The following is a 23,922-nucleotide window of genomic DNA, read 5'->3' as shown; positions in this document are numbered from 1 at the left end:
TTCTGTGAAATACATCTGTGGCAAAGTACTCATATTTCCAACATGTACATGTACATGTACAAACCAGGCTCAACTCAATGTCACTGTTTCTCACAGATTTCTGCATATACAAATCTCTATAAAACGTTTGTTCAAATAGGTTGTGTACTGTACAGGCCGAGTCACACTGCAGCAATAACGAAAACAATAACGATCACAACGCAAAGAGAACGCATTCTATAGGTTGAATTGCTCCACGCAGAATACGCACACGCCCATTCAACCAACAGAATGCGTTCTTTTTGCTGCATAACCTCAGAATTCCTGATCAATGGAATTGATCTGTATGTTAGCATTGACTGGATTGACCCTGTTCCAGATTTTTAACGAGCTTTAGTTAACTGATAGGATAAGAGAGACTAGACTAGATTAAAAATAACCTGAGAGAAACGACCCGCCTTGACTTCTAGATCTACGTCCCCATCGTGGCGAGGCATCAAAGCCCAAATCTGCAAACAGCCAGATGTAAATGTCACTACTCAAAATGGCAAAATAGTGTTAAAGTGACCAATCTACTAAGCTCCATCGCTTCTTGCTGCGCTTGAACATCTGACACATCAAAATGACAATAAGCTGCCACAATAGACCCCTTGCATTGGCAGCCATCTTTGAAAGGCTGAGAGTGGTGCGCAGCGCCTACATGTACATGCGACCACTTGTCCATTGTTTTACATCAAAGGTGGTGGTCAATGGTGTCATGTGCAATCCATCTATAGACCTTACAAACATGATGTCATATAAATAGGGCGCCTCCTCTCAGAGGTTCAGAACAAGGCAGCCTAGTGCATCCTGTGCACCGTGCGAATATTGCTACGCCATTCGCCATCAGTTTTACATAAAAGAGGTCCATGCCTAATAATGTTAATGGTCTATTTGGGTTGTAGTGTAGCCCTATTAGGACTCTTTCTCTGTACACAGACAAAGAGTCCTACCTATTAAGGCCCGTTTCTGGGGCGGATAAATTTCAAAGCTTCATAACTCAAATTTTACCTGCAACAAGCCACTAATTTCAACAGATTCACATTCTCTGGCGGCAAACATTTTTCGGTGGGTTTTCATATATTCCTCACAAATCCGTAATTTTCATGAAATAATGCAGCTCCCAACATTAAACAATTCCCGTTTTGATCGTTTTCTCACAGTGCTGTCTGTTGCCATGCGTACGCGTATACATTCGCGTGCAAGACGCATGATGCAAGCTTAGATGCATGAATTCTTGGTCACCTTATCTTGACTGCACAGCGTTTACAGGCAAACGCAATTCAAGATTTGCGCGTCATGCGTCTTGCGTACACACGGCAGACTATGAGAGTACGAACACAAATTTGAATTTCTTAACGTTGGGAGCTGCATTATTTCATGAAAATGACAGATTTGTGAAGCATATATGAGGACCAAAACCCACCGCATTATATATGCTGCCATGGAATGTGAATCTGTTGAAATTAGTGGTTTCTTGCAGGTAAGATTTGAGTTATGAAGCTTCGAAAATTTTCTGCCCCAGAAATGGACCCTGATGTCCAGGACGTCACTGTAGTACAGTACGAAAGTGTAAGGCCGCCAGGGCTAGGTTGTAGTGATGTGAATTTGTGTGTGGCACAGTGTATTGTTACGCACATGTGTCGCTCACAAAGTCCAAGTTCGCACAAAGACCTTGTCAACAATTTGTCGACTAGCAGCCCATATGAACCAGTACTCATGCTCCAAAACATGTGTTGGTATTACAACCTCAAGAAAAAGAATGGTCCTTGTGTGAACTTGGCCATAGCTGGAACTTGGCCATAGCATGGAAAATTCACAGCTGTGACTTTTCCAATGTTTCATCATCGTCTCACATCAAAGAGGAATGACATCTTTGCATGTGGTCTATCGGGTTCAACTCTATGTTCTTGTGTGTGACACAGCGTAACGCACCATGTTGTATGTGTCACCCATGTGGCTCAGTAGTTAGGCAGTTGCTACAGCGGACGGAGCTTAATAAATTGGTCTGTTACTCGGTTTGAATGAAGACATAACCTACATGGCATTAATCCTAAACAATAGATAGTTTTGCTTCATGCTACGCATTATTCTTACGCTTCATTGTTAGGTTGCTACACTAGAGACGCGTGTAAGAAATATTGTACGCTAATGAACTATTGTACACCAATGGCATACAATATGTGGACCTAAAATGCAAGGATGCTCTGAGGATATTTACTCCAGTCCAGACAAGGTTTTCATAAGTTTTGTAGAAAAATCTCATTTTCTTGTGAAAGGATGATTTTGTTTAAGGATGAATGGAGTTTTTCATCTCGAAACGAAGTGGGAGGCCACAGGTATTAGTAAGTCTAGTTATCTGTATGTTTGTTTACTTGATGAGTCAAGGTTATTTACTTTACTTTTCTTGCAGCTTTTCGGTCAGTCAAAGCCTACTGTGGATGCCCGTATGGGGGTAGGGGCATGGCTAGGGTGAGGGGGTTGGGGTAGGGTGAGGGGATGGGGAAGGGGGCCATTGGGTTAATACAGACTTCAATAGCTTAATGGCTTTCATTCTACGTGATCATCAGCAAATTTTTCAAACCAACTGCGACCTGCTCTTAGAAAATAGTCAGATTTCTCAAAACTGAGACACCACTTTTTCAGAATTTGGTGGGGACTTAGATTTCAAATGGCCAGATACATGTACAATGTACTTAAGGATGCACCTATTTCTTGAATTCTGATACAGTAAAACCTTATGAGGTTTTTAGACGGCCATTTCAGAGTAAACGTAGCACCAGTACAAACTTTGAGTATTTCAATGGAATAGTTTTCTGAACTTTCTTCCTTGTCTTTTCCCCATTAGGTTCTAGGCTAGTTTTTTGTGAGAGTCCTTGGCTTCACAACCAGAATAAATAAAATTAAATAACTTCTTTCCAATTCCATAGAGCAGATCACATATTAGTTTAAAATGTTCTAATCAATCTTCTAACATGTCTAACAGCTCAAACAGACAGTCTTTGAGTAACTGCTTTGATCCAGCACAAACTGGATTAATCCAGTACAATCAACATGTACATGTAGAGTAACTGGTTAAGTCCAGTGCAAACTGGTTTACTCCAGTGTAATCTATGAGAAACTGGTTTAGTCCAGTGCAAACTGGTTTAATCCAGTACAATATATGAGTAACTGGTTTAGTCCAGTCCACACTGGTTTAATCCAGTACAGTCTATGAGTAACTGGTTTAATCCAGTACAAACTGGTTTATCCAGTACAATCTAGTGATGATTTTTCAAGGACCACAAAAAACCTCAGTGCATTTCAGCCATGTAATGAATTACCACTACTCATGAGCAGAGCGAATACATTAGTTAAAGCAAATTAACTGATAAACCGGGTTAATCAACCCGGTTTTATAAATAACCTGATGAGTATGACCCTGCTCGACTTCGAACTCTCATCTGAGAATCATCATCTGTAGTGAAAACATGGACATCTTTAAAATAGATTTCTTTCATTTTCAGTTTTGTTCCAGTTTTTGGTTATTATAAATCCGTTTTCGGTTTGGGCACAACAGTGGTACATGTAAGATTGAAAATAACAATTGTGTAAGATTGAAAATAACAATTGAACATTTTAACTTTTGACTAAACTTCAACAAAACATTGTACGAACAGCTGATACAAATTTCAGACATCGGCTGTTAGATGTATGATAAAACTATGCATATACATGTACATCTTCAAAACAATTTCCATCCACAGTCTTGTGTGAACTTTGCTCCTCCCTAAGTGGACCTTTTTGTGTTTAAGAAAAATAAGCCGATCAATGCATGATGATGGAGTCTGTCGGTACACTTTGGATGTCAACGCAGGCCTTGAGTTTCACTCTTGAAGGGGTACAGCAGTTTTGCTCTGGTAAAGGGACACCTCTATGCGGAAACTGTCAATTTGTATTGGGGAAATTTTGGCTCCACAACACGAACAGTTCGGAAACTTGGCCCCAGTTCAGAAATAGTGGTCCCATAATTAAACATAAATAATTTGGTTGATCCGCTTCAATAAATTTACCACTAAAATTGGTCTAGCTGCAACACTGTGTATAATTTTGAAAAGATATTTTGGCTGGACTTACTTGACAGATCCTCTTCTTCATAGAGGACGCTGTTTGGTCGACTGTCCACCGTGATGCTATCCAAACTCGCGGCATTCATCTGTCGCTGCAGCGTTGCCGCAGATGGTGGTCGCTGTGGGACGAGGGGCTCGACTGGCAAGAGGTAGCGATCCTTACGTGGGGGCAGCTTGGTCTTGTGATGGCTGCCCCCAGTGACGACTTTCTTCCCTCTTGCCAACGTCTTGGTGGCAAGTTTCCTAAAGTAGGGCAAATGATAAAAATTAATGCGGGCAATTCCATAAAGCTGCTTACTGTTTAGCAAAGTTTAAAATATTTACTGCTTTACTCTTGCTATGGTTAAAATTACAACTCCCTCGGGGATCCTTGGAGTGTTCCATTTTCCCTCGACTTTGACTCAGGAAAATTTAACCGTAGGACTAGAAGCAGTCAATATTTGTATACAAGGGTAGAAGGCCATGTCTGAATTGGTGGCTATGACTGGATCCCAGACCTGCTAACCCCTGAAACTCAGAATGAGGAACAACTTAATAGGAATACTAAGGCCGTGTTCGACACGGCAACTTCAGCGCGTCTGCCAGTGTTGAAGAATAGACAGATGCGCACGAACTAGCCGTAGCTGTAGCCAAAGTCACCATTTCAGTCATGGCCTAAACATCACATGCAAGGCCTTTTTTGGAAAGAATCAAGGGGACATCCTGCATTCTCTGGGGTTTTATTTTTAAAATTCAGGCCTGTCTAGCAAAATGCGGGACGGTTGGCAGGTCTGCAATTTGGATACAGCCTAAGCTTCGCTCGGCCCCAGCGGCCAGGGTCTATCCAGAATTGTTGGGAAGAGCTTACCAGCTTGTTCAGGAAGTATGTCATGCGTGCAGTGCATAGCAGTGTGAGCAGGATGCATGATGGGACTGAGCATTTTTGGGATATACCAATGAGCGTGCTTAATACGTTTGCTCATCCCAGCGCCTTTGGTTAAAGCGCTGGGATGACGAGGACGAGCAAAAGGCACTGGGGACGAGCGAAAGCCTAAGGAGGCTTCTGAGGAAAAGCTGGCCGAATCTCACCTCAAGGTGGCGGTCTTCTCCTTCTGCTTCATCTGAACGGATAGCAAGGGGGAGACAGTGGAACCATGGAATGCAAAGGTTTGGTAGAGACTTTGTGGGTAGCGGATCCGACCACACATCTTACGGAACAACTCTACTCTCTCAGCGCCTACCTCCTCATCAAACGCTATCTTAAGGAGCTAAAAATAAACAGGATCAATGAGCACATTATGTAATATTTGTTGATTCTCAAAGGCTAAATGACAACACAACACACATAAACGTATAAGTTGGTGTAATGGAAGCAGTCAAATGCAAATAAATCAAAGGTAGAGAGAGGCAGAACTATATGGGAAATGATAATAAATTGGGAGGCTAACCATCCTTACTCGCAGCTAACAGCTTAATTGCGAAAGACGTGGCTACAATATGTTTGAGAAGCAGGCATGCAAGGGCGCCTTTGGCTTCCAGCCACATCAACCCATTATGACCACGGAGCAAAGCCAGAGATCGACAGTGTTTGATGGAGGAAAACTGGATGGTCTGGAAAACCCTCGTGGCACAGCAGAGAACCAACGCACAACTCAACTCACATATGGCCCGGGCCGGGTATCAAACCAGGGTCACCTTGGTGCGAGATGGGCGCTTTACGCACAAGCCAACCATGCCACCAAAATCAAGGGAAGATCAATGAAGGAGACAAATGGAGGGGTAGCCAGAAGGGGCACAGAGATGCCAACATTGAATTTTAAAAAAGAGTAGCATCTCCCAAAAGTTAAGGGCGAGCGCAGCTTGGGCTCCCTAAACCGATCTTTCTATTACTCTCTACAATGCTAATTAGCTCATTTTCAGGCATTGTCATGAAATAACAATTACCTCTGTATGCACCAACAGAACAGCTACAAATGTTTACAATGGCCAGTGAAAAAAAAAAAATTACCTCATCTTCTGACTTTGTTTCAAAAATAAATGTAACATAACAAAGGGTGGCCTTACTTAAATGTTTTTGTTTTAATAATCAGAAATGCAACAACAAGCTATTGGGAGAGAGAAAAGAAAAAAACGTGTCCGGATTTTGGGCAAAAAATACGTGTCCGTATTCTGGGCATTGTCTGGACATCGGCGCTACAATTACTGGTAATGAAACATGGAAACTGTCTGGCTTAGATCTCACAGGCCACTCAGTTGAAGGTATTTTTGTTCAGAAGGTCTCCTTTTTTGTCGCCATTATTTCGTACTTTTTGTGTCAAGCTTCGATGAAGTACATGTACAGACAGGCACAATAATAGTGGATACATGAGGAATGAGGTTACTGTGACACGTTAGCTCACACACAACCTCATTCCCCACGCACGTGTGCACTATTCCCCATCGTGTAATAGAGATCAATGGGTACGATCTTGCAGCAATGGACTAGCGTAAAAATACTCATCCGGCCAGCCAGCGGGGGAGAGGGCACGCAACAATCATTACGTCGAGACACGTACATTGTTTGAGTGAATTCGCCGCTAGTATTCAACACCGAGTTCTAAAATTTAAAGTGTTTTTTCTTTTCTGTTACAATTATTTGGATATTTTTCTTAATCTTTATTTTTCCACTTAATAGTTCATTCGTTGTTTGCATGTATGGTACGATTTAATAAAATTATGTTGGGCGGCTTGTTATCGTGTTTTATTGAGTATTATCGTAGCGTCGTAGTCACGGCTCAAAATTGTATTTGCTATGCCCAAATCGTGTATGTTGGTATCTCTGGGGGCAGGTTTGACCACAAGAGGTTGGAAACACAAAAACACAAGCACAGGTGGTAAAGGGTAAACAAGTAAGCAAAAAGTGAATGAGAGACAATTTGACGGAAAATATAAGGTTGTATCTAAAAGTTGGGTGTGGTCCCTGGCTACAAGGCAGCTAATGGTTGAATGGCTTTCAACTTCCTAACAAAGATATTTACAAATTAAGGAGACCACCAACGTAGGGCTCAATAACTCAGTTGGTTTAGCACCGGAATGTTAATCCCCCGAATCAGGTTCCGCTTCGGGTCCCGCTCTAGTCAATTTGTCTTGTTGAATCCCAAATCGTTTCAAATTTACCCAGTCAGTTCCCCTTGAGGTTTATTATTTGAAAACAGAAGGCAAATACAAAAAAGTCATGAGTCATTTCCTAGTCAGATGTTCAGACCGAATGGTCTGGTTTACTAAATTTGTTTACAAGCTGTTGTTGTTGCTGTTTACAAGTTGTTGTTGTTTACAACTTACTTGGAAGGTGACCGATCTGAGCTGCAGTCCCTCTTGCATGAACTGTTCGAGGTGTAACGAGTTAGCAAGGCCCCCTACTGTGATTTTCTTCTCTTTGAACAACGCCGAGACAGGAAAACTCCTCGTCACCACTTGCTCACATGCTGCATAAACAAGAATGTAAAACAATAATAGTAATAATTAAAACGATCATTTAAGCCATGAAGAAAGACTCTGTTAGCGGAACAGCTGATATTTGTGCGAGTTTGTGGCTCCGGCTACGACTACAGATGTTTCTAAGGGTGTTGCTAAGGACATGCTATACTGCAACACATGATGAAGCGGAAATCTAGCCATAGACATAGCTGTAGCCACCTCTTGGGACACGGCCTAAGTATCCCCTCCATAGACAAAACTTAACTTGAATATCAATGGGAGTACCCTTGAATATAACCCTGTATGAGGTTAGGAAGATTGCACCTTCAGCTGGGAGGTAAGCTGGCCCACCCATTACCCCTCCGATGCCATCCTCACGCTCATCTGGTCTACCCTCAACATTAATCCTAAGTATCCCCTCCATAGACAAAACTTACCTTGAATATCAATGGGAGTACCCTTGAATATAACCCTGTATGAGGTTAGGAAGATTGCACCTTCTGCTGGGAGGTAAGCTGGCCCGCCCATTACCCCTCCGATGCCGTCCTCACGCCCATCTGGTAGAAGGTATCCTCGTAAACCATCCATGATTTTCTCCTCACCTGGTAGTAACGTGGGTTTGAGAATCTTGGGCTGGTGAGAGAAATAGTTACATATATCAGTGGATTAATATTGAGATTACATGTTTCTGAGTTACGCCCGATTCAGACAGGCGCTCCTGGGTCATGCCAAACCAAATTCTGAATTAAGTACATGCAAAATTTGACGTCTGAAAGTGACTGGACGTGCTAGAAGTCGAAAGATTAACTAGTGCAGTTGTTCGGAAAGACTCTGAAGCGCCTTGGTTTCAGGCGTTGATCTTGTTATGAGGCGAGTCAATGTAAATATTATGTTAAATTCCCCTGTCTGAAACCAAAATTAATTTAGGTCGACCTAATCCATGTGGTTCGGTGCGACTCTGGCGCGGCTGTCTGAAATGGGTGTTAGGTGAGATGGAAGATTAGGGGATTTGTTTTATGTATATTCCATAGAAAGTTGTGGAGCGACTCAAGATGAATCACACTCAAAACTCAAAAAGTGTCTGGTGAAAGACTGTCCTAATTTATCGGATTAGGGAAGACAGGATCTGGTTGGATTAGGGGGTAGATTATTTGGGGATCGGCGAATTAGGCGATATGGGAGATTGAGGGATTACAAGAGATGGGGATTCGGAAATATGAAGAGATGAGTGATTAAGGGATTAAGGGAGACAGAAAAAATTATTTGAGTAGGGGTGAATGATATCAAAAAAGTTAAAGGAAGAGATAGGAGATTGGGATTAGGACAGATCGAGTTTTAATGGAGATAGGAAAAAAGATAAGAAGGAATGGGGATTGGGATTAGGAGATTTTAAGGGGAGATTACGATTGGGGATTAGAAGAGTGGGGGATTGGAGACTGGGAGAAATCAGGTATATGGGGAGATAAGGGTTTGAGGATTAGAAGAGATGGGGATTAGGAGAAATTGGGGATTTGTAGGTTTGAGATGGAGGAGCAAGCAGCAATATTTTACCTTCTTGATTAGGAGAAATTGGGGATTTGTAGGTTTGAGATAGAGGAGCAAGCAGCAATATTTTACCTTCTTGATTAGGAGAAATTTGGGATTTGTAGGTTTGAGATAGAGGAGCAAGCAGCAATATTTTACCTTCTTGATTAGGAGAAATTGGGATTTGTAGGTTTGAGATGGAGGAGCAAGCAGCAATATTTTACCTTCTTGATTAGGAGAAATTGGGGATTTGTAGGTTTGAGATGGAGGAGCAAGCAGCAATATTTTACCTTCTTGATTAGGAGAAATTGGGGATTTGTAGGTTTGAGATGGAGGAGCAAGCAGCAATATTTTACCTTCTTGATTAGGAGAAATTGGGGATTTGTAGGTTTGAGATGGAGGAGCAAGCAGCAATATTTTACCTTCTTGATTAGGAGAAATTGGGGATTTGTAGGTTTGAGATGGAGGAGCAAGCAGCAATATTTTACCTTCTTGATTAGGAGAAATTGGGGATTTGAAGGTTTGAGATAGAGGAGCAAGCAGCAATATTTTACCTTCTTGATTAGGAGAAATTGGGGATTTGTAGGTTTGAGATGGAGGAGCAAGCAGCAATATTTTACCTTCTTGATTAGGAGAAATTGGGGATTTGTAGGTTTGAGATGGAGGAGCAAGCAGCAATATTTTACCTTCTTGATTAGGAGAAATTGGGGATTTGTAGGTTTGAGATGGAGGAGCAAGCAGCAATATTTTACCTTCTTGATTAGGAGAAATTGGGGATTTGAAGGTTTGAGATAGAGGAGCAAGCAGCAATATTTTACCTTCTTGATTAGGAGAAATTGGGGATTTGTAGGTTTGAGATGGAGGAGCAAGCAGCAATATTTTACCTTCTTGATTAGGAGAAATTGGGGATTTGTAGGTTTGAGATGGAGGAGCAAGCAGCAATATTTTACCTTCTTGATTAGGAGAAATTGGGGATTTGAAGGTTTGAGATAGAGGAGCAAGCAGCAATATTTTACCTTCTTGATTAGGAGAAATTGGGGATTTGTAGGTTTGAGATGGAGGAGCAAGCAGCAATATTTTACCTTCTTGATTAGGAGAAATTGGGGATTTGTAGGTTTGAGATGGAGGAGCAAGCAGCAATATTTTACCTTCTTGATTAGGAGAAATTGGGGATTTGTAGGTTTGAGATGGAGGAGCAAGCAGCAATATTTTACCTTCTTGATTAGGAGAAATTGGGGATTTGTAGGTTTGAGATGGAGGAGCAAGCAGCAATATTTTACCTTCTTGATTAGGAGAAATTGGGGATTTGTAGGTTTGAGATGGAGGAGCAAGCAGCAATATTTTACCTTCTTGATTAGGAGAAATTGGGGATTTGTAGGTTTGAGATGGAGGAGCAAGCAGCAATATTTTACCTTCTTGATTAGGAGAAATTGGGGATTTGAAGGTTTGAGATGGAGGAGCAAGCAGCAATATTTTACCTTCTTGATTAGGAGAAATTGGGGATTTGTAGGTTTGAGATGGAGGAGCAAGCAGCAATATTTTACCTTCTTGATTAGGAGAAATTGGGGATTTGTAGGTTTGAGATGGAGGAGCAAGCAGCAATATTTTACCTTCTTGATTAGGAGAAATTGGGGATTTGTAGGTTTGAGATGGAGGAGCAAGCAGCAATATTTTACCTTCTTGATTAGGAGAAATTGGGGATTTGTAGGTTTGAGATGGAGGAGCAAGCAGCAATATTTTACCTTCTTGATTAGGAGAAATTGGGGATTTGTAGGTTTGAGATGGAGGAGCAAGCAGCAATATTTTACCTTCTTGATTAGGAGAAATTGGGGATTTGTAGGTTTGAGATGGAGGAGCAAGCAGCAATATTTTACCTTCTTGATTAGGAGAAATTGGGGATTTGTAGGTTTGAGATGGAGGAGCAAGCAGCAATATTTTACCTTCTTGATTAGGAGAAATTGGGGATTTGTAGGTTTGAGATGGAGGAGCAAGCAGCAATATTTTACCTTCTTGATTAGGAGAAATTGGGGATTTGTAGGTTTGAGATGGAGGAGCAAGCAGCAATATTTTACCTTCTTGATTAGGAGAAATTGGGGATTTGTAGGTTTGAGATGGAGGAGCAAGCAGCAATATTTTACCTTCTTGATTAGGAGAAATTGGGGATTTGTAGGTTTGAGATGGAGGAGCAAGCAGCAATATTTTACCTTCTTGATTAGGAGAAATTGGGGATTTGTAGGTTTGAGATGGAGGAGCAAGCAGCAATATTTTACCTTCTTGATTAGGAGAAATTGGGGATTTGTAGGTTTGAGATGGAGGAGCAAGCAGCAATATTTTACCTTCTTGATTAGGAGAAATTGGGGATTTGTAGGTTTGAGATGGAGGAGCAAGCAGCAATATTTTACCTTCTTGATTAGGAGAAATTGGGGATTTGTAGGTTTGAGATGGAGGAGCAAGCAGCAATATTTTACCTTCTTGATTAGGAGAAATTGGGGATTTGTAGGTTTGAGATGGAGGAGCAAGCAGCAATATTTTACCTTCTTGATTAGGAGAAATTGGGGATTTGTAGGTTTGAGATGGAGGAGCAAGCAGCAATATTTTACCTTCTTGATTAGGAGAAATTGGGGATTTGTAGGTTTGAGATGGAGGAGCAAGCAGCAATATTTTACCTTCTTGATTAGGAGAAATTGGGGATTTGTAGGTTTGAGATGGAGGAGCAAGCAGCAATATTTTACCTCCTTGATTAGGAGAAATTGGGGATTTGTAGGTTTGAGATGGAGGAGCAAGCAGCAATATTTTACCTTCTTGATTAGGAGAAATTGGGGATTTGTAGGTTTGAGATGGAGGAGCAAGCAGCAATATTTTACCTTCTTGATTAGGAGAAATTGGGGATTTGTAGGTTTGAGATGGAGGAGCAAGCAGCAATATTTTACCTTCTTGATTAGGAGAAATTGGGGATTTGTAGGTTTGAGATGGAGGAGCAAGCAGCAATATTTTACCTTCTTGATTAGGAGAAATTGGGGATTTGTAGGTTTGAGATGGAGGAGCAAGCAGCAATATTTTACCTTCTTGATTAGGAGAAATTGGGGATTTGTAGGTTTGAGATAGAGGAGCAAGCAGCAATATTTTACCTTCTTGATTGGAGGTAGCCTTTTACTCTCTCTATTGACAGCATCTAGCGTCTCTATGTGCATTGCAACCATACCTGAGGAGACAAACAAAAGGGCGACATGAAAGCTGAACACTGCGTGTACTTTAAATTCAAAGTCCAACATTCATTTTACAAAAGGATGCCCATGTCTACTTGCGGTTACGTCACATCTGTGCACGCAGTAAGCTTGGGCGATATCGCTTTATTTTATTCACGATATGTCGTAAACAATATATCGCGATATTTGATATTATCGCGATTAATTTAATTTGACATCATCAGTCTTCAAACTCCCAGTGAAAGTTGTAGAAGAGACAGTCATAGCATAAGAGAGGTGTTCTCATGACCCATTCTTCTGGTTTTACTCCAAACCTATGGGGTGCAAGATGTCTCAGCTAGGAAACACATCGCGATAATCGATATCGCGATATATCACGATATATCGATATTTCGATTAAAACAAAATCGATCCAATATCGAAATCGTTTCCAAATTAGTATCGCGATATTCAATAATTTCGTAGTATCACCCAAGCTTAGCACGCAGCATTACCAGTGCGTCCTCTTGTTCTTATAATCTAGGCTACCATTCATAATAATAATCATCAAAATAGGTATTTGTAATGCGCCAAATCAATCTAAAAAGATGTTCAAACTGCAGCAGAGACAATGTAAAACAAAACAATAATAAACATGAACATAACCAGTGAAGGCTAATTTTAACAACAGGAGGGAAACCACAACCACGACCAGAGCCCAATTTCATGGCTCTGCTTACCGCCGAATTCTGCGCTTACGATCGCGATTCCCGCTTACATGCAAGCGCCGAATTTCTGCACTAGCCTTGTAAGCGTAGAATGCCTAGTAACGTGAAGTACGCACGCGCAGAAGCCCAAATTCGCTGCTAACCCGTGAAATACGCTTGCTGTAAGCACAGAATTCCCTGCTTACGTAAGCGCCGATTCTGTGCTTGCGGTAAGCAGAGCCATGAAATTGGGCCCAGGCCTACAGCATTGAGCCAAAGAAAGTCCCGCCAAAGCCGATCTCTCAATCACCAGAATGTATAGGCCAAGCCAAGCGGTACCGGACACAAACTAACTCTACACAATGAAGTTTGACTGACCTGGGATCATAGCATGCAGGTTCTTGAGGTGCTCTGATGCAACTCCAGCCTCCGTGCAAACCTTGTCTACGAACCGACTGATGAACTTTATTACTTGGTGTGACACGTCATGACTGTCACTTTCAAATGTGCTCTCTGCATTGTAACTGTCACTGCCACTGACGCTACTGCCATAAACAAGAAATTGTGAATGTTAAACCAACATTTTTAAGCACAAACAAAGTAAAAATTGTGAAAATAATCAGAAAACACCTACAAATAACTTTAAAAAGGTTTAGTGAACAATCAAATGGCACTTCAGGAAGCACCTAAAAAGAACCTCCTAAAACAATTAAAAACACTTAGACGAGACTTGAAAGACACATATATGTTTTATATAAAAAAACAGACAACTCTGAAATCTTTTTAAAAAAATAAAAATTATAAAGCAAAAAATACACTTAGAAAACACCCTAAATAACACCTTGAAAACACCCTTGAAAACACCTTAAAAAGCAACCAAGATAACATCTTTAAAAAACCTGGATAACACCTTGAAAACACCCTAGATAACACCTTGAACACATCCTAGATAACACCGTGAAAACACCCTGGACAACACCTTGAAAACACCCTGAATAACACCTTAAAAGCACCCTAGATAAAACTTTGAAAACACCCTGGATAACACCTTAAAAACACACTAGATAAAACCTTGAAAACACCCTGAATAACACCTTAAAAGCACCCTAGATGAAACCTTGAAAACACCCTGAATAACACCTTAAAAGCACCCTAGATAAAACCTTGAAAACACCCTGGATAACACCTTAAAAACACCCTAGATAAAACCTTGAAAACACCCAGGATAACACCCTGAAAACACCCCAGACAACACCCTACACAACACCTTGAAAACACCCTGGTTAACACCTTCAAACAACCTGGGTAAAACCTTGAATACACCCTGGATAACACCTTGGAAACACTTAGAAAACACGCGATTGTGCTGCAATTGTGCTGAAGGTAAACAGCCTACTCACCTGCTACTTAATTTGCTGCTACCACTCTCGCCATCCATGAAAATAGAATTCTTCAGACCCCTCTGTATATCCAGTGGAACTCTCATACACACCATGCGATTAGCGTAATGTATTGCTTGACTATAGACGATGCTCTCCTCGTTCTGTACCATTTTGTCCTGTTCGTCCCGATTGTGCGTCCCCCATAGTCTGAGTTGCTCGGCGGCGATTTCGAGAGGTGAGCGCTCACTGGACGTGATGAATCCGTTGGCCGAGTTGCTCGGTGATTCAGTGAAGGTGTCATTTGACTGAGAGATCAAAACAAATGTATTTGAGCTTTGTCTATTGTAAATACTTCACCATGTTTATAGCGCAAACTTACAAATGGCCACAAGATATCATCTTGACCAATCAGAATAGATAAACTCCCCAGGCATTGATGAATCTGTTTGTCCAAACTTAATGGCCCAGCTGAAAGTCCAACAATGAGGGAAGTCAGCAGAGTCAGTCTTAAATTATTTTCGATACACAACAAAAAGAAAAGACTCTTTCGTTCATCGGCCTATAGGCTGCGACTTATACTTTGATTTTGACCCCCCAAAACATTCCTGATTATTTTTATAGCGTATCGCGAAATAAAGTGTCAGAATGTCAGAATTTTTACGATAGTGGGTCAGCCCGACACGCTATTGTATGCCCGTCTAGAGCGCTGCACTGCACACCGCCACAAAGGACCAAAAACATGCACTTGAGACTGCAGCTTATACACCGGGCGGCTTATACGCTGACACCTAAATCTTTTTTTTTATATTTTGGGGCATTGCGGGTTATACGCCAGGCGGGTTATACGCCAGGCGGGTTATACGCCAGGCGGGTTATAAGCCAAAGAGTACGGTACTTGGAATTAAAGATAACTTGTAGACTTACGTCACACTTGGTGTCACACTCAGAAATGTACAACTGCCTGATATTGATCTCCACATCTTGATAAAAAGCCGTCTCCCAGAACCGAAGGCTAGCCCATACTGGGTGGTCCTGGGTACAGCTATAGGCGAACTGAATCACCCCAGTGCATAGTTTCTGTCAAGGAAAAATGGAAAACAGGACAAGTTTAGAATGGGTACTTCTTGGTAGTAATGCAGGCTCTGTTACCCTGATCTGGGTGAATTTGGATACAGGTATGGGTGAATTGAATCACTCCAGTGCATAGTTTCTGTCAAGGAAAAATGGACTACAGCAAAGTATAGAATGGGTACTTCTGGGTAGTAATGCAGGCTCTGTTACCCTGATCTGGGTGATTTTGGGTACAGTTATAGGTGAATTGAATCACTCCAGTGCATAGTTTCTGTCAAGGAAAAATGAACTACAGCAAAGTATAGAATGGGTACTTCTGGGTAGTAATGCAGGCTCTGCTACCCTGATCTGGGTGATTTTGGGTACAGTTATAGGTGAATTGAATCACTCCAGTGCATAGTTTCTGTCAAGGAAAAATGGACTACAGCAAAGTATAGAATGGGTACTTCTGGGTAGTAATGCAGGCTCTGTTACCCTGATCTGGGTGAATTTGGATACAGGTATGGGTGAATTGAATCACTCCAGTGCATAGTTTCTGTCAAGGAAAAATGGACTACAGCAAAGTATAGAATGGGTACTTCTGGGTAGTAATGCAGGCTCTGCTACCCTGATCTGGGTGATTTTGGGTACAGTTATAGGTGAATTGAATCACTCCAGTGCATAGTTTCTGTCAAAAAAAAAATGAAATACAGCAAAAGTTTAGAATGGGTACATGTACTTCTGGGTACTAATGCAGGCTCTGCTACTCTGTTCTGGGTGAATTTGGGTATAAATGTGAATTGAATCACTCCAGTGCATAGTTTCTGTCAAGGAAAAATGGAATACAGCATCAGTTTAGAATGGGTACTTCTGGGTAGTAATGCAGGCTCTGCTACCCTGATCTGGATGATTTTGGGTACAGATATAGGTGAATTGAATCACTCCAGTGCATAGTTTCTGTCAAGGAAAAATGGAATACAGCATCAGTTTAGAATGGGTACTTCTGGGTAGTAATGCAGGCTCTGCTACCCTGATCTGGGTGATTTTGGGTACAGTTATAGGTGAATTGAATCACTCCAGTGCATAGTTTCTGTCAAGGAAAAATGGACTACAGCAAAGTATAGAATGGGTACTTCTGGGTAGTAATACAGGCTCTGTTACCCTGATCTGGGTGATTTTGGGTACAGTTATAGGTGAATTGAATCACTCCAGTGCATAGTTTCTGTCAAGGAAAAATGGAGTACAGCAAAAGTTTAGAATGGGTACTTCTTGGTACTAATGCAGACTCTGCTACTCTCTTCTGGGTGATTTTGGGGTGGTTTTTATTAAGGAAAAAATGGGATACACGATGGTAGAAAATGTTTAGGACTAAATGGGTACTTCTGGCTCTCCTACCACGTTCTGGGTGGTTTGGGGTACAGCTATAGACAAACCAGACCTTATTCAAACCTTACTCACTAACTAATCAATATGAGTAATTATCAACCATGTACTGAATGGTCGTTTTAATACTTTATTTTTAATGGAATTTTATTTAGGTACAAGTAGAAACTTACTCTGCAGAAAGCGGTTATCAGTGGTAGCATAGCCATGCTGAGGCTGTACTCTTCACTCGATGAATCCTCCTGGACAAAACACAACAAAATATAATAATAAATCGCATGTCGTGGCCTAGTGGTTAAGAGCATCAGACTCAAGCTCTGGTGTTTCTGATCAGCAGAGTGTGGGTTCGAGTCCCAGTCGTGACACTTAAGAAAGACACTTAACCATGATGCTTCCCGTGTGTTGTGTAAAAGAATCTGGTGCACTTAGCGAAGAGAACGGATTCGCCCTGGTCTTCCTGGTTTGATTGGCAGCATCAAGCGCCATAGCATCATGTAAACCATTACATGGTGCTATGTAAAAGGAGTAGATCTCATAATTCAAACGTAGTCCCACATACCTTGCAGGAAAATACTGTATGTTAAAGCGCCGTGAGCGTCACTAAGTGACAGATATGCGCGCTATATAAGAAGCCAGTATTTATCCACTCAGTGACGTTCAAGGCACTTCAAGATTCAGTATTTTTCTGCAAGGTGTTGTGGAGCTAACTTTTGGAGTATCAGACCAGTTCTTTAACATAACACCATGTAATGGTTTACAAGGTGCTGTGTGCAATATGCTGCAGAGTAAGAATTTAAAAAATAATTCTAAGCACCACCTCTTTTTTATCGAAGCGCATAATGATCACTCAGAATATCTCGTACCACCGTACTCAGGGGTGAAAATGTGTGCATGGTACGCAAAATGCATACAGGTTGGCATGTCTGCATTCACACTGTTGGTCTTAACACCTTAATAAAAGATGTCCCCCCTGAACCAGAGGCTAGCCCATACTAGGTGGTCCTGGGTACAGCTATAGGCGAACTGAGTCACTAACAAAATTATTAACAATCTCAGGTAAATAACATTAATAAATACCTTGGACGGTTTCAAGTCTCTGATTGGTCAAAACCCGGTGATGTGTAGGAGTGTTAACGGTGGTATAAAGACTGGCTTTGGAAAATAGCGAATAAGTGGCCACTAAATCAGCATACATTGTGTAAACCTTGGGCATTGCACTGTATCGCACGCTTATTTATATCCCTGTTAGTTACATTGCAACTTCGCGCTGAAAATGTATAAATTTGGAGTGCGCGCGTGTAACATGTGCGCGCGTATAAACTGACGCCGAGCTCATGCGCGTGTTTTAATGCACAAGGAACAGCTATCGTCCAATCATTTGCCACCTTTGACCCCAGTGAAGGCGCTGAACAGATCATTATTTGAAAGAGTCACTGGTCTCAAAGATCAGTAATGTGATTAATGCACGAAAGAGATGGGAACCATCAAAAGCTCAAATATGGCCCCTGAACATGTATGGAAGTACCGCCGAGAGAAAAGTCACAAAATTTTGAACATTTTAGCCGTTTAAAATGCTAAAAAAAGGTATTTATTGATGGGAATAACAGTGTTCGTACCCGGTCTTCACTGCATGGTAATGACCTTGGTTGGTGGCTGGCGCTGTTCACGGACCTCGCCTCCGGCTCGGTCCGTGAACAGCGCCAGCCACCAACCCGGTCATTACCACGCAGTGAAGACCGGGTACTCGCACTGTTATTCCCTAATTTCAACACATAGTCCTTCTACAGTCTAATGGCCCAGTCCCACTGCAGCGATAACGAGAACGATAACGATAACGACGCAAAAAGAACGCATTCCATTGGTTGAATGAGCGTGTGCGTATTCTGCATGGAGCAATTCAATCAATAGAATGCGTTCTCTCTGCGTCGTGATCGTTATCGTTCTCGTTATCGCTGCAGTGTGACCGGGCCTTAACGCTTCTATTTCATTCACTGTGGATTTGAATGATATACTATGCCAGCCTGCAATATGATATCATGATACCATTGAAATTTGAAGAAAAAAAAGATGCATCCCCTTCATGTTACGAGCTTCAAAGTTTTCCTCTGTTGCCGCAATCTTAAATTGTTAAGGATTTTCTCAACTCGCTTCAATTTTTAACCTACTGTAAAGCACCTCGGGATCCTCTGGGGGGTTAAAGGCGTCATATAAAAGTCGTTTTATTATTTTATTATTATCATTGGGTTTACCTGTAATGCACAATTGATGAGTCTGACAACCATGTCGAATTGCTGCTGTTCTAGAACAGCTCGGTTTTCCTGCACATGTAGAGCCAGCCGCCTGACCAAGGCTAGTCTGGTAATACGACTCTTCAAGGACCGTAGTACTGCAGGGAACAGCTGAAACACACAAATAAATATTAAAGATTAAAGCCATAAAAATAAGAATAACAAGATTTGTGCTTCTCATAATCACATACGTTAAACCAATGTTTGTATGAGAGAGATTGGCTATTGCCAGCTTGGTGTTCATATCCCCTTAAATATCATTAAAGGCATGGACACATTGGGTCATTGTCATCGACCAGTATTCTCACTTGGTGTATACATGTACAAATGTATATATGCATAAAATAACAAACCTGTGAAAATTTGAACTCAATTGGACATCGAAGGTCATAATGAAAGAACAAACAAAAACAACCTTGCACAAATTTGAGTGCTTTCAGGGGCCTAAAAAAGGTTTCAGGCCTGAAGAATTTTAATTTTAAAATTACCTCTTTCTAAAAACTACATGACTTTAAAGGGAGCCGTTTCTCACAATGCTGTATACTATCAACAGTTCTTTACCAAAGAGGTTTTTATGCTAATAATTATTTTGAGTAATTACCAATAGTGTCTAGTGCCTTTAATGGATATCCATGAACTTTCTTACCTTCTTGGCATCTAAGATCCTATTGTCGAATATATGTCCAATACAAGTCTTGAGGACTTCTAACCTCCTAGCGCTATTATTAATGGCGTTCATACGATCTTCATATCGGCTGATCTTGGTTCCAAGCGGTACATTCTGCGCTTTCTGGTGTCTCACTTTGCTTGCTTTCTGGTTCAAGCTCTGCAAGATCTGGGGGTGTAAAGAAAGGAATCACATTAAGTAATATGACTACAAGAACTTCCTTACATGTACCTCCTTTTCCTTAAAAAATGTGGGTACTTTTTCAAAATGTCCACAGATTTACATTAAACTTACAGGGTTTGAAGAAAATGATAGTAGAAAGCTTCCCTTCAAATATTACTTACTGAGGTGCTGTAGTTTTTGAGAAATGAGTAAAAAAAAGTCACAAAATAATTTTTGTCTCGGTAAAAACGTATTGACCAGTTATGATATTTTACCTTAACATACATTGTACATGTACCATAACTGGTTTATACGTTTTATGTACATGCTAAGACTAATACGTAAACTATTTTGTGACTTGTTTCACTCATTTCTCAATATTTTAAGGGAAACTTTCTACTCTTACATGTATCATCTTCAAACTGTGAGAGTTTAATGTAAATCTGTGGACATTGTGTTTTGTGTTAGAAAAAAGTACATACATGTAGACCCTTCAACAGCAATGAATAAGTTTGGTTTTTAGAACCGTTTGAGTATTGTAATCCTATATAAATGTAGATGTCTACAATAAGACTAATATGTGAATGGTGGTCGCGCTTTTGAGATAATAATAATAATAATATAATAATTTGGGGGGCTAATCGTCCTTACTCGCAGCTCTAGAGCTGAATTGCGAAGGACGCGGCTACAACGTGTTCGAGAAAAAGGCATGCAAGGGCGCATTCAGCTGCCAGCCACATCAACCCATTATAAACCCGAAGCACAGCCAAGATCGAAAGTGTTTGATTTTTTCCTGAGGGAGGAAAACCGGATAGTCTGGAAAACCGTCGTGGCACAGCAGAGAACCAACGCACAACTCAACTCACATATGGCCCCGACCGGGAATCGAACCGGGGTCACCTTGGTGAGAGGCGAGCGCTTTACGCACAAGCCAACCGTGCCACCCCGATACATGTATCGCCGACTATCCAAAGCGAATGTCCCGCATGAATAATAATCCCTACTCAGTATTAGGCATACACAATCTGAGAAACGTTATTGGCAGTAACACTTCTTAGATTCAACTTTTGGGGAATGAATGCTGATATCTTTTAACATAACCTCAAAGTGAAATATTTTTTTTAAATGATTAATACTTTCGAAAGCGACTGTACATGTATGCTTCTAACCAAAAGGTTTTAGTGCCATTAATATTAACTAATAAATCTTTTGAGTTTATATAGCGCTTTTTCAATCCCGAATGGGTGTCTCAAAGCGCTTCAAATTAATTGTAAGAGGGAATATAAAAGTGTAACTTCCCTCTAAACAAAACTCAATCCTACTGGAGTTGGTGTTGTGCTTGGTGGGGGAGGGGGGGTTGGAAAGGGGTTAAGTGGAGATGGATTTGATGTTGTTTAGAGTATGCAGATACTAACCGCTTTATTAAGTCCGTCTTCAATGACGTCCCCAACCAGCGTCTCGTCAAGATGAGGAAAGGGCATCTGGTTGATGCGCGTGTGGGCGCCCTCTGTTGGTCGTGGTATCTTCTCAAGATACGCTGACTTACTTGGATTCTCCTGTCGGGGTAAAAAGGAATAAGACAACTTGAATATCCATAAAGCATTTAACAATCTGAAAAATTGAAAAAATCATACAATTTTGTTCATCAAATTTTACATATTTTTCTTCTTATTTATTTCTTCTTTAATTCTGTAATATGCAAACTGTTTGTTTTGGCTGCCGAATTTATGTTAAGACATACAATTAACCATACTCACATTAATGAAAAGATAGTCACCGACGTCGCGGATGTTCTTGAGCGCCCTCTCTGGATGACCTTCCTCTTGTGACACAGTGTCCGCAATGTTAGCCACCAACTAACAACCACAAAGAGATATCAACACAAGTTTGAGTGCACACAATACTTGATATATTTATGTAAAAAAAAGAGAAACTAGACATAATTGCATTTGTGCACAAATGCAGAGCTGTTTCGTGAAGAAATTTTTTTTTCCACTTAATTTGAAGTTATCTTTGCATCAAAGTAGTTATGACCAATCCAGCCTATTTAAAAAAATATTTTGGATTATACAATGTGCAGATAGCATTTTATGACTTAAAGGTGCAAAAATGAAAAAAAAATCATAAAAAAATAATGTGATGACGTCATCATGACGTCATTTCACATTTCACAAGAACTTTTCAATATCCAACAACCTACCAAGTTTCAACATGATCGCATAATTACTTAGGGAATTATATTAGTTCAAAAAGTGCACATTTAAGGCCGCGTCACGTGACCCCCGATGACGCCATTGATCTGAAACTTCACACATATGATGGCTGCCTGACAGTTAACGTGTGTGTAAAATTTGAAGTGATTACAAAAAACTTCACCACACACATCTTCAAAAAGTCCATTTTGACAAGTTTTCAACCTGCCGCTAGAGGGCGCTGTCTCGTTTGGCTGATTTGATATAGATTTTCAAACATTTAACATAAAACACCTTTAAGATGACGTCACATGACCAGTGATGACGTCATCATGACATCCTTGCTTTAGGATCATTATTGCACCATCACCTTCAATCCCTGAAAGTTTCATTGCAATTGCTCTTTGGGAACTATGCAAAAAATTGCGAGTACTGAATCAGACAAATAAAAAACAACAATAAACTAGACACGATTGCATTTGTGCACAAATGCAGAGCTGTTTCGTTAAGAAAATTTTCAATTTTTGTCCACTTAATTTGAAATTCTCTTTGCATAAAAGTAGTTATGACCAATCCAGCCTATTAAAAAAAATAATTTGGATTATACCATGTTCGGATAGCATTTTATGATTTAAAGGTGCAAAAATGGAAAAAATCATTTGATGACGTCATCATGACGTCATTTCACATTTGTAAAGAACTTGTCAATATCCAACAACTTACCAAGTTTCAACATGATCGCATAATCACTTAGGGAGTTATATTAGTTCAAAAAGTGCACCTTTAAGGCCGCGTCACGTGACCCCCGATGACGTCATTGATCTGAAACTTCACACACATGATGGCTGCCTGACAGTTAACGTGTGTGTAAAATTTGAAGTGATTACAAAAAACTTCACCCCACACATCTTCAAAAAGTCCATTTTGACGAGTTTTCAACCTGCCGCTAGAGGGCGCTGTTGCAATTTGTGACGTCATCAATATTTTTTGAACTGCCCACCCTTGCTAGACACGTACGTCCTTGGAAAGCAACTTCATAACTTTTACCACTTTTGAGTTACAGGGCACTTCCGTTTTTTGCCCGTTTCAACCGGAAGTAGAGGTCATGTGAGGTCACGCACACGAAACAAAATGAAGACCTAATTTATCCCTACCACATCCCGCAAACAGAAACCTACGGTCTCGTTTGGCTGATTTGATATAGATTTTCAAACATTTAACATAAAACACCTTTAAGATGACGTCACGTGACCGCTGATGACGTCATCATGACATCCTTGCTTTAGGATCATTACTGCACCATAACCTTCAATCCCTGAAAGTTTCATTGCAATTGCTCTTTGGGAACTATGCAAAAAATTGCGAGTACTGAATCAGACAAATAACAAAAAATAAAAAAATAATAATAAAAAAAACTTTAACAAAAACAAGAGCTGTTTCGCTGCGCTTCGCTACGAAACAGCTAAAAAAAAAAACAATAATAAAAAAAACTTTAACAAAAACAAGAGCTGTTTCGCTGCGCTTCGCTACGAAACAGCTAATAAAAAAAACTTTAACAAAAACAAGAGCTGTTTTGCTGCGCTTCGCTACGAAACAGCTAAAAAAAACTTTAACAAAAACAAGAGCTGTTTCGCTGTGCTTCGCTACGAAACAGCTAACTATCCAATCATACATGACTTTGTACAGTGATTCTTTAACACTTGTGAAGGAATTTTAAAAAAATCAGCTGATCTGCTAAAAAGTTTGCATGCCTGCATGTTCAAGTTTGAATGGAATAACCAGTTACTTGATAAGGCTCCAAAATACTTTACAACTAGTTT

At 40.6% G+C, this 23,922-nt stretch overlaps 1 protein-coding gene across 9 annotated transcripts in view; it reads right to left on the bottom strand.

Moving 5' to 3' along the window:
- Window positions 1–23,922, bottom strand: part of LOC117304952 (myotubularin-related protein 13-like) — a 105,088-nt gene that overhangs the window by 36,589 nt on the left and 44,577 nt on the right. For 6 of the 9 annotated variants that reach the window (XM_033789601.1, XM_033789606.1, XM_033789603.1 and 3 more), the window contains 14 exons: window positions 21,668–21,766; window positions 21,326–21,466; window positions 19,728–19,916; window positions 19,043–19,192; window positions 16,967–17,035; window positions 15,285–15,437; window positions 14,379–14,665; window positions 13,357–13,523; window positions 12,215–12,288; window positions 8,000–8,195; window positions 7,428–7,570; window positions 5,196–5,374; window positions 4,135–4,370; window positions 420–488 (listed from right to left, as the gene is read on the bottom strand). In XM_033789601.1, coding sequence (XP_033645492.1) covers window positions 420–488; window positions 4,135–4,370; window positions 5,196–5,374; window positions 7,428–7,570; window positions 8,000–8,195; window positions 12,215–12,288; window positions 13,357–13,523; window positions 14,379–14,665; window positions 15,285–15,437; window positions 16,967–17,035; window positions 19,043–19,192; window positions 19,728–19,916; window positions 21,326–21,466; window positions 21,668–21,766 — 2,152 coding nt within the window. The remainder of the gene's footprint in view (window positions 1–419; window positions 489–4,134; window positions 4,371–5,195; window positions 5,375–7,427; window positions 7,571–7,999; window positions 8,196–12,214; window positions 12,289–13,356; window positions 13,524–14,378; window positions 14,666–15,284; window positions 15,438–16,966; window positions 17,036–19,042; window positions 19,193–19,727; window positions 19,917–21,325; window positions 21,467–21,667; window positions 21,767–23,922) is intronic. The other 3 variants (XM_033789602.1, XM_033789609.1, XM_033789607.1) reach the window with 2 other exon arrangements.

Source organism: Asterias rubens, chromosome 22 (assembly GCF_902459465.1).
Source record: "Asterias rubens chromosome 22, eAstRub1.3, whole genome shotgun sequence".
NCBI lineage: Eukaryota > Metazoa > Echinodermata > Asteroidea > Forcipulatida > Asteriidae > Asterias > Asterias rubens.
This window is presented reverse-complemented; position numbering and strand designations above follow the sequence as displayed.